Consider the following 10,002-nt stretch of genomic DNA (forward strand, 5'->3'; position numbering starts at 1 on the left):
CACAAACTCCCCTGGGGTCGTGCTGCCTCCCTGCCACCTCCCAGCCGCCTCCCTCCCACCTCCCAGCCACCCCCCCACACACACCACACACCGCACCCCGCCCCCGCCGCCCCCCACCTGCATCTTGGACTCTGTGAAGAGGCGCAGTATCTGGGAGTAGTTGTGGATGGATTTGTTGAAGCCGGCGTGGTAGCCCTCCACCACAGCATCCACCAGCTCCTCGATGGCCGCACGCTGCTCCCGCAGCTGCGGCAGTGTGGGGCGCGAGGGCAGGGCAGGGCGAGGCGGCAGGGGGAGGCAGGGCGGGCGTCAGGACGGCTGGCGGCTGGCAGCTGGCGGCAGGCGGAGGAGGCGGTCCAAGGCTGTGTCCCGGCAGCCCAGCGCCCCGCCAGCCGCTGCCTGCCGGAGTGCACCGAGCGGCAAAGCTGGGTGAGCTGGCGTGCCGCCGCCCCGCCCAGCACGCACCTCCTCCACCTCCTGCTCCGCATTGTTGCTGCTCAGCACCGTCAGCACATGCTTGAGCGAGTCGAAGCGAGGGTCGGAGAAGCAGGGGTCCACCCGGGCCAGCGCCTCATCAAACGCCTCCCAGTCAACGGCAGCCTTGGCCCTGGCGCCGCCAAACGACGCCGACTTGCGGTACTGCAGGCCCCCAGACATGGCGGCCGCGGGCAGCCGCGAGGAGCGCAGGTGCCCCGCCCTTCCGCCTGTCACGCCTGGATGGAACTGCTTTCACTGGGAGGCTCCCTGCAGCATGAGTATGGGCGCACTGATCATGATGGCGATGGCAACAAGCGCGGAGGAGGGCAGAGGGCGGAGCAGGATGTCCTGCGTGCCGGGCGGTGGGCGGCGGCGCGCGGGAGAAGGAAAAGCCGCGCCGGCCCTCAAGCCTCTCTTCGTCTGCCCGGTTCAGCCTACAGTCACCCAGGCAGCGTGCGCACCAGGGGTGAAGCTTAGTCCAAGCTGATCACGATCATGGCTGCCGCCTGTGCCTAACCGAGCCAGAAGGTGGTCAGGGTTGCGTGGGAAGCGTCAGAGCGAACGAAGAGGGTATCTGGAGGGTCCAAAGGGCTTGCAGGGCTCATCTGACCTGGCGCCGAGCGTGCGCACAGCGTGGCGGCGCCCTTGCCGCCCTGCGACCCTCCCTGATTGTTGATTGAGGCTGAACGCGAAATAGGTTGCATCTGAATACACAGAGCGATCAGCATACATGAAGCTCTCATTCTGCACTCCTGGCCGGCGCTGCAAGCCGCCAGCCAACCTGGACGCATACCGCTTCGTGGGCTGCGTTTCAGCCCGTTGCGCTTCGTGCTGCTGCCGGATTCGAGATTTGACATGATCAAGCTGATGTGAGTCTAATCCCCCACAAATTCTGCACAAAGCTACCCAAATTGCAAGCAGACCCCAAAATGCACAACCGCCTGGCGGCGAGCGGCCGCCTGGCGCCGCTCAAACTCTGACATCTCCCTTTTTCGCCCCGTGCATCACAACTTGTCTCTGGTGCATTAGATGTCGGGAAACAGCGACGGCGGTGAGGTTTTCGTCACGGCCAGCTCCTCGCTGCCGCTTGGAGGCGATGGCGGCTGGTCGCCGGCCCCATCTAGCGTGGACTCTGAGGAGCTGCAGGAGCTGCTAGAGGAGCTGCACATAGTGCCCGCGCGGGGCAAGCGGCCATTTGGTTGGGACACCGACGACTCAGAGGCAGACTGCTCGCCCAGCAGGTCACGGCCACATGCCTCGCCACGCCTGGACGCCAGCAGCCCTGGCCCTGCAGCGGCGGCGGGAGCGGCGGCGGAGGCCCGCCTGCCGCCGCCACCGCAACGTGCGCCGCCAGCAGCAGAGCCAGAGGTCATAGAGATTCTTGACAGCAGTGACAGCGACTCTGACGAGGAGTGGAGCATAGCGGCGCCCAGCACTGCACGCAAGCGGTGAGCACGGGTGGGAGCCTTGGATGGCAGGGAGAGCTGAGCGGTAGAGTGGGGCCACTGACTGCTTTCCGTGCACGCAGGCTGTGCTAGCACTGGCGCTGCCCAGCTGCATGACGACTCCCCTGGACCGGCTGCTTGTGTGCAGGGTAGTGGTAGACAGCGAGGAGGAGGAGGAGGAGGAGGAGGAGGAGGAGGAGGAGGAGGATGGCGAGGGTGGAAACCCAGCCGAGCTGCCGCCCTTCTTTGCCGCCATCCCCTCGCTCGCTGGCGCGGCTGCTGCACCGGCGCCGCCGCCGCCGCGCCAGCAGCGGCCGGCGCCCGCCGCGCCGCCGCCCCGCAGCCGGCAGCCCACGCAGCAGCACGCGGTGCCACCGCCGCCGCACGGCGGCGGCGTCACAGCGGCAGCCCCGGGGTCCCGCCCGCTGTCCGCCTCAGCCTGGAAGAAGCAGCGGGAGGAGCTGACCGCGCAGCTGTTCCAGGAGTTCAACCGCACCGTGTTTGAAGGGCAGCTGCCGGCGGGGCTGGAGCTCAGGTGGAATGCGCGGCTGCTGACGACGGCGGGGCTGACGCACTACCGGCGCGAGATCCCCGATGACCCGTATGCGCCGCCCATGTGAGCTGAGGAGGGGAGCGGGTGGGAGGGGGCCTGGAGCAAGCTGGCCAGCCGGGGTTTACGCTCCGGCCGGGCTGCGCGCCAGCAGGCTGCCACCGCTGGCCCGCCCAGGCCACCACCCCCGAGCTCCCGCCGCACCCCGCCCCGCCCCGCCCCGCCCCGCAGCTACACCGCGCGCGTGGAGCTGAGCAGCAAGGTGCTGGACGGGTTCAGCAAGCTGGAGCGCACGCTGTGCCACGAGCTGTGCCACGTGGCCGCCTGGCTGGTCAACCACACCGCCAAGCCGCCGCACGGGCCCGTGTTCAAGGCGTGGGCCGACAAGGCGATGCGCCTGTACACGCACCTAGACATCACCACCTGCCACGCCTACGAAATTTTCTACCCCTTCAGGTGGCCGCCTGCCGGGCCTACCCCTGCGGGTGGCATGCTGCTGTGGCGCTGGCGCCGGCGCCGGCGCTGGAGATGGTGAGGGCCATAGGGGACGGCTGGCTGCCTTGCTGGCCCCGCTGCCACCGCCCCCACGGCCCACCCAGCCCGCCGTGCCCGCTGCGACGTCCGCCCCCCAACGCTGGCGTGCCGTCCTTCCTCCCGCGCAGGTGGCAGTGCACCAACAGCGGGTGCCTGCAGGAGTATGGGCGGCACAGCAACAGCATCGACGTGGCCAAGAAGGTGTGCGGCGCCTGCCGCTCCCCGCTGGCCTTCCTGGGGCGCTTCAAGGCCGACGGCACCCCCGCCAAGCCCCGCTCCGCCGCCACATCCAAATTCATCGAGTTTGTCAAGGACAACCACGCGCAGGGTGGGGTGGGCGCCTGGCGCTGGCCTGTGGCTGCCTGCCTGCTTGTACGCTGTGCATCCAGCGTGCCTGTGCGCGCACGCAGCGCTGCCAGCCAGGCGCAGCAGGCGGGCAGCAGGCCACCCACCGCGTGCCCCTCCACTCCCTGCCGCGCCTGGCTGTGCAGTGAGGAAGGAGCTGCCGGCGGGCACCCCCCAGAAGGTGGTCATGCAGCACCTGAGCGCCAAGTATGCCGAGGCGCGGCAGCTACGACAGCAGCAGCAGCAGCAGCAGCAGCAGCAGCAGCAGGCGGGCGGCAGCGGCGGCAGCCTGGCAGCCAACGGCAGCAGCGCCTCGACCGCCTCGCTCCAGGCCTGACGCCCGGCACCGCCCCTTCTTGGGCGCGTCCCTTCTCGAGTTGCACAGTTGCTTGCGTTGCAATTTGCCTCGATACTCCGACTCGATTCAGGACACTGATATCATGATATGGACCGACCGACAACAGTGTATGGCTGAATGGCATGCAAAACGTGCATTGATTGATTGATTGTCCCACAAGCGTTTACTCTGCCGACGTGTCGCCAACCTCTGCCGCGCCGCCCCCAGCAGCCTCCCCCACAAACTGGGCGATCCTGCGTGCAGCCACCTCTGCGCCGTTGCAGCTGCGCAGCTTCTCCCCGAGCTGCGCCGCCCGCTGCGCCGTGCCGGCATCGCCCAGCAGCTCGCCGATGGCCTTGCTCAGCCGCCGCGCCAGGCTGCCGACGGCGGCGGGCGAGGCGTCCACGTACGTGCCCAGCTTGCGGTTGGCCAGGTGGTGCGCGTTGACGTGCTGGTCGGCAAAGAAGGGCAGCGCCACCAGCGGCTTGCCCGCTGCCAGCCCCTCCGACAGGCTGCCCAGGCCGCCGTGCGTCACAAACAGCTTCACCGCAGGGTGGGCCAGCACCGCCGTCTGTGCCGCCCACGACACCACCAGCACCTTGCCGCCGCCGGCGCCAGCGGGCGGCGCCAGGTCGGGGGGCAGGAAGGCGTGGGAGGCCTGGCGCAGCGCCCACAGGAAGCGGGCCCCCGGCGCCGCCTGGAATGCCGCCGCCATGGCGTGCACCAGCGCCTCGTGTGGCGTCACGAGCGACCCCAGCGCCACGTAAACCACAGGCTCGCCGGCGTCTGCGTGGGAGTCGGGAGGGTCGGGAGGCGAGGTGGGTGGTGGTGGTGGTGGTGTGGCTGACGAGAGGGAGCATGGAACATTGCGAGAACGATGCAGCGGCCGTGCATGAGTCGCGCAGGCCAGGCGGCCCCTAGCTGGCCCCACACCCGCGCATGCACAACCCCGCACCTTGTGCCGCACGCAGGAAGGCTGCCACCTCGGCATCCTTGTCGCCATCCAGCACCGGCGGCGCCGTGACGGGCGGCAGGACCTGGGGGCCCGACATGTGCCAGCCGGGGGGCAGCGGCCGCTCGGTCTCCTGCGGTGGGTAAGCCGCGCAGCGGCTCTGTGTTCAGTACAGGTGGCATGTTGTGCAGCAGCGGCAGCAACCAGCAGCAACTAGGGCTTCGCTTCCGCCCGCTGCTGGGGCTCCCGGTGCCCGCCTCCTCACCAGCTCCATCATGCCGCCGACGATGGTGATGCTGCGCGGGATGCCAGGCGGCGGCTGGAAGGGGCCGCTGGACGGCGGCAGCGGCGGCAGGCCCAGGCGCTCGCGCGCGGCGGCGCGGTGGCGGCCGTAGGCCGCGGTGATCTGCGCCGCGCCGCGCCTCTTGAGCGCAGGGTTGGTGAAGGCGTACTGCAGCCAGGTCATGGCCTCTGGCAGCACGCAGCAGGGCAGCTCCACAGGCACGGAGCGAGGCATGTTGTACTCGTTGTGCCCGCCCATGACCAGAGAGTAGCTGAGCGGAAGCTGGTACAGCGACACCAGCGGCAGGCCCGCCACGGCCGCGGCGTCGTGGGCAGCCTGCATGGCAACGCAGGCGGGGGTGGTTGGCCAGCAGGGCATGCGGGTGCAGGGCAGCAGCCGTCGGTAAAGGTGCGCAGCAGGCTGATCCCGTCACCCACCCACCCACCCACCATGGTTGCCTGGTCGGAGACGATGGCAGCGTAGCGCCCGCCAGCACGGTCCATGTGTGCTTGGAGCAGCGGGTACACGGCCTCCTCCCAGCCTGCATGGTGGGCCCGGGTGGCGCAGGGCCTTCCGCTGGATGCAGCGCCTCGCCAATGCCGCCAAAGGCCGCCACCCTGCGCCGCCCCAGCCCTGCTCACCGGCAAAGTTGGCCCCGGCCTTGTCGACAAACTGGTCCAGGGGAACGGGCGGGGTCGAGGTGTCGCCCACGCGCTCCGCAAACCCCATCTTGCTGGTCTTGCGCTCGGCAGAGCCCAGGGACACAAACGGCACCCCCATCGACTCCACAGTGGCTCGGCTCGGCTCCAGCGCCGCAAACTCGACATCCACCCCCAGTCGCTGCACTGCGGCGGCCACGTTGGTCACAGGGCGCAGGTGGCCCTCCAGGGGCAGGCAGACAAAGAGGACGGTGGGCATGATGGCTGCCGGGCGGCGGCGGGCGGGGTGCACGGGATGGGGCGTTGCCTATCGACTGAGTCCACAAGCGGCTGCTCTCCGCTCTCACAAGCGGCTAATCTCCACAAGTGGCTGCTCTCCGGCTCTTGCCCTGGGGGTGTGCTTGGAGCGGGCACTTGCGAAACAACACAGCAGGGGGGACCGGAAGCAGGAGGTTGAGTCAGAACCAGTGTTTGTGACTTGAGAATGCGAGCTGAATTGGGTCGCGGCCGAAACTTTCGGGTCGAGACATGGGGACCGGGTGGCCAGCTGGCGGGAGCTTCCCGCCATCTGGCGCCGTGCAGGCAGCTGCCTTGCATTATGTGCCTCTGCCCATTGATCCCCCGAGACTCCTCAGCTTCTTTCATCTCCTTGACCCACCTCAATCCGGCCAGTCACAGCCAGCTCCATCGTGCCCGCCCGCCACCAGTGCCGCGCCCCGCCTCTTCATCGTTACAGAAAAGGCTGTGCCTGCTCTAGGGAAAACTGGCTGTACTGAAAGGGACCGCAGTCCATTAATAGCCTGAGAGAAAAGGAATCGTCCCCAGCACTGGTCAGAAGGGGGAGGGAGGGCAAGAGGTTGGCAGGCCACACAATATGACTACACGGCAGGCACATCGCTGCCCGGAGAGCAGCGTACAGACAGAGCGAGGAGGGGGCAAGCAAGGAGCCGTGAGAGGAGGTGAGCTGGGAGGGCAGCAGCAAGGAATGGCAAGGGTGCGGCACAAAGGGAAGGCAGCAAGGCTCAAGGGGGGCTGGTCACACCACGGCGGCTGCGGCGGCGCCCCCGGGCACCAGTTAAAGAGGGCCCGGGGGGGTGCCAGGCGCGCCGCTCACGACACCATGGCGTTGCTCTTTTCGTTGATGGCGTCTGTGACGGCCTCCCGCAGGCGCGGCGCCATCTTCTGCACGCACACGCGACAGGGGCACCGGCGGGCGGGGGGCACGCACTGTGAGTGCGCAGCAGCGCGCAGCTGTGCAGCTGCCGCAGCAGCCAGCGCGTGCTCACGCGGCCGGGCCCCTCCCTGCCCCTGAGCCTCAGCCGGCCTGCCTCCCCACCCCACCCCACCCCACCCCACCCCCACACCCCCCCTCCCCGCACCTGCATGACGATTGCGTAGGAGGCGGGCGTGGTCTTGCTGCCCCCCTTGACCATCTCGGGCTGCTCGCGCAGGCAGTAGAGCGCGCACTGCTTGCTCAGCTCGGGCGCATTGTAGTTGTCGGCCAGGTCGTAGGCGGCGCTGACGTTGTCGGGTGCCAGCTGGTCAGTGATGGCCTGCTCGCACAGGTGCTTCAGCGTCTCCAGCATGTACTGGTCGGCCACCTCCAGCAGCTCCTGGGCCAGATCCGGGGTGACCTCCACCTTGCCTGGCGCAAGGGGGCGGGGGCGGGGGCCGGGGGAGGGGACGAGTGGGTGGGTTGCAGGGTTGCAGGAGGGTAGGAACTGGCGCCGGCGGTGCGCAGCGTGGGCGCCGATTGCCAGCTGGGTGCGGCCCAGCGGGGCAGGCAGGCAGGCAGCCCCCCACGCCCCCGCGCGCCGCCCCACCTGTGTAGATGCACACCATCATCTTCTCAAACACCTCCCACCGGATGTTGGGGATGGGGATGGTGGAGGCGTCCTTCTCGCGGTAGTGCCCGTCAAACATGGTGCGGAAGATCTCGGAGCTGCCCAGCAGGCCCGCGCGGTGCGCGTGGAAGGGGCGCCCCTCCACCACAAACGTGACGTCGCTGGACTTGGGGTTGTTCACATACGCCACGCCCAGCAGCGTTTGCTGCAGGCGGGGGTGGGAGGGATGCGTGGTAGTGGGTGTGTGGGGGGGTACGGCGGGCGGGGAGCGCTTGCGCAAGAGCGTGCACGCTGGGCAGAGGCAGCAGGACGCGGGCTGAGAGGCATCCGTGCCACTGGCCGCGCAGCCGGCCGGGCAGGCCGGAGTCGCCGGCAGGGACGGTAGCTCCGGCCAGCACACCTCCCCACCCCCCCGAAACAATGCGCACCTCCCCGCGCCCGCCCCCCACCGTGGGCTCCTTGGGCATGATGTCGTCCACCGACGCGCGGTCAGCCGCCCCGCAGCTCTCCGCCAGGCGGTACAGCGACTTGGCGGCGGAGCGCTGCATGTCCACGGGCATGTGAGGGTCCTGCGGGCAGCCAGGAGCGGTGCTCAGTGCATGCAGCCCGCACACGCACCCAGCCCACCAGTGAAACCCCGTGCAGCAGCAGCTTCCACATGACAGCACCCCACCCCACACACACCTGCACCATGTCCAGCAGCACGTCCAGCGCCTTCTTCTCCAGGAAGATGAGGCGCAGCTGCGCGCCGCTGGGCTGCTCCTTGGAGGTCAGCTGGGAGAGAGCCACCGCGATGCGCTGCTTGCCCGCCGCCTGGCTGGACTGCATGACGTACATGATCTGGCCCAGGATGCGTGTGGACAGCTTGTCCTGGGGCGCAGGGAGGGGGGGGCGGGGCGGGGCGGGCAGCGCCAGGGGGCCGCGGGGTGAGGGCGGGCGGGGGAGAGGCGGGCCGAGAGGCGCCTCTGGGTGGTGGCCGGAGGGCAGCCGGCAGCCCAGCTGCGGGCGAGGCGCGAGCCGGCACGCGGGCAAGGCCACAGTGGCCAGGCTGCGGGGATGAGCGAGCGGCGCCGGCCGCCCCTGCGCCTGCGCCTGCACGGCTGCCTGGCGGCCGCCCCCACCTGCAGCCGCTTGGTCAGCTTGTTGACGCAGTCCTTGGACGCCTGCACCACCAGCTCGCACTCGTGGATGCGCTGCACCGCGCCCTCCCTCACAAACTCCAGCAGGTTGTCCTCGTTGTCGGACAGGCCGTACAGCGCAAAGGCCGCGTTGTGCTGCGGGGGGAAGTGAGGGTGGGGAGGGAGGCGGGGGGGGGCGGTGAGCATGGGTGGGAGCTGCGAGGGAGGGAGGCACATGCTGTGCATTGCTGTGCATGCGCCGCTGGCCGGCCTGCCTGCCTGCAGGCCCCGTCGGCGGCAACCCTCTCTCCCCACACACACCCCTGAACCCACCTGCAGGTTGGACTGGCACGTCTCCAGCAGGTCCAGCAGCGGCGGCAGCCCCCCCTGCGCCACGATGCCCGCCTGGTTGTCGCTGTTCTGCGCCAGGCGGCCCAGTGCAAAGGCCGCCATCTCCCGCAGCTGGTTGTCGTCGTTGCTCAGCATCTCTATCAGCGGCGGCACCGCGCCCCGCTGCACTATCTTGTGCTTGTAGTCGCCCTCGGCTGTAGGCGGGGGAGGAGGGGGGGAGCGCACGGTGGGCAGGGGCAGGAGCCGGGCGGGGCAGGCGAAGGGAGAGAGGCGCCAGGCAGCGGCGCCAGGCAGCGGCGGTGCGGCAGGTCGGGCGCCAGGCCCTGACCCCCTGTGGCCCCCTGTGGCCCACCTGTGGCAAACTGCCCCAGCAGCAGCGCCGCCTCTCGCTGCGAGTCTGTGCAGCTTGATGAGAGGAGGTTGATGACGGGCTGCAGCGCGCCCTCCTCCAGCACGCGCTTCTTGATGACGGCGCTGGAGTGCACCAGGTTGCCAATCACGCCCACGGCCTGCGGGGAGGGCCAGGGGCGGGCAGCTGGGAGGGCGGGCCAGCCGCGCGGCACCAGCAGCGGGGGATGCGGCGGCGAGGAGGCAGGGTGCAGCCTGGCTGCGGGGCCTGCGGTGCACCGTGGCCCCATCTCCCAACCATGGCTGGCCCGGCGCGGGCCAAGCAAACCCCCACAGCGCCGCCCCACAGCGCGCACCTCGTAGTGTATGGTTGTGTCCTCCGCGCGCAGCATTTGAATGAGGAGGGGCAGGGATCCCAGGTCCACGATGATGTTCTTGTTCTCGTCATTCTTGAAGGCCAGCGTGCGCAGCGACCCCGCCACCGCCCGCTGCACCTTGGGGTCCACGCTGTGCAGCAGGCTGACCAGCGGCGGGATGCCGCCCTCCTGCCGCACCCTGTTCTTGATGCCGTTGTTCTCGTGGGCCAGGTTGGTGATGGCGTCCGACGTGCGGCGGCACGTCTGTGCCGGCACGCCCGTCAGGTGCACGTCGTTGCGCCCCGCGTAGCGCCGGATCATGGACACCAGCGTGGGCAGCGCGCCGGCGTCGCAGATGGCGGCCTGGTGGTCCACCTTGATGGCCAGCAGGCCCAGGATGAAG

The 10,002-nt window shown here is 69.6% G+C and overlaps 4 protein-coding genes across 4 annotated transcripts in view; 1 reads left to right on the forward strand and 3 right to left on the reverse strand.

The window, feature by feature from the left end:
- CHLNCDRAFT_134996 (hypothetical protein) overlaps positions 1 to 657 on the reverse strand; it is a gene marked incomplete at both ends in the record, with an annotated part of 5,756 nt that extends 5,099 nt beyond the window's left edge. The window contains 2 exons of the mRNA XM_005847135.1: positions 118 to 246; positions 466 to 657. Coding sequence (XP_005847197.1) covers positions 118 to 246; positions 466 to 657 — 321 coding nt within the window. The remainder of the gene's footprint in view (positions 1 to 117; positions 247 to 465) is intronic.
- A 1,705-nt stretch (positions 658 to 2,362) lies between these two features.
- Positions 2,363 to 3,243, forward strand: CHLNCDRAFT_13364 (hypothetical protein; the record flags this gene model as incomplete). Its single annotated transcript, XM_005846926.1, has 3 exons — positions 2,363 to 2,523; positions 2,704 to 2,928; positions 3,135 to 3,243. Coding segments are annotated over 3 exons (495 nt in total), but the record flags the coding sequence as incomplete, so codon positions are not given.
- Positions 3,244 to 3,872: 629 nt separating this feature from the next.
- On the reverse strand, positions 3,873 to 5,841 carry CHLNCDRAFT_134998 (hypothetical protein; the record flags this gene model as incomplete). Its single annotated transcript, XM_005847136.1, has 5 exons — positions 3,873 to 4,474; positions 4,644 to 4,773; positions 4,906 to 5,259; positions 5,373 to 5,464; positions 5,565 to 5,841. 5 exons carry the CDS (start codon positions 5,839 to 5,841, stop codon positions 3,873 to 3,875), a joined length of 1,455 nt encoding a protein of 484 aa, XP_005847198.1.
- Positions 5,842 to 6,692: 851 nt separating this feature from the next.
- Positions 6,693 to 9,920, reverse strand: CHLNCDRAFT_134999 (hypothetical protein; the record flags this gene model as incomplete). Its single annotated transcript, XM_005847137.1, has 9 exons — positions 6,693 to 6,764; positions 6,962 to 7,227; positions 7,406 to 7,631; positions 7,855 to 7,995; positions 8,111 to 8,296; positions 8,548 to 8,700; positions 8,878 to 9,089; positions 9,248 to 9,404; positions 9,600 to 9,920. 9 exons carry the CDS (start codon positions 9,918 to 9,920, stop codon positions 6,693 to 6,695), a joined length of 1,734 nt encoding a protein of 577 aa, XP_005847199.1.
- Between the last annotated feature and the right edge of the window lie 82 nt (positions 9,921 to 10,002).

The sequence above is a fragment of the Chlorella variabilis genome (genome assembly GCF_000147415.1).
Source record: "Chlorella variabilis unplaced genomic scaffold CHLNCscaffold_12, whole genome shotgun sequence".
NCBI lineage: Eukaryota > Viridiplantae > Chlorophyta > Trebouxiophyceae > Chlorellales > Chlorellaceae > Chlorella > Chlorella variabilis.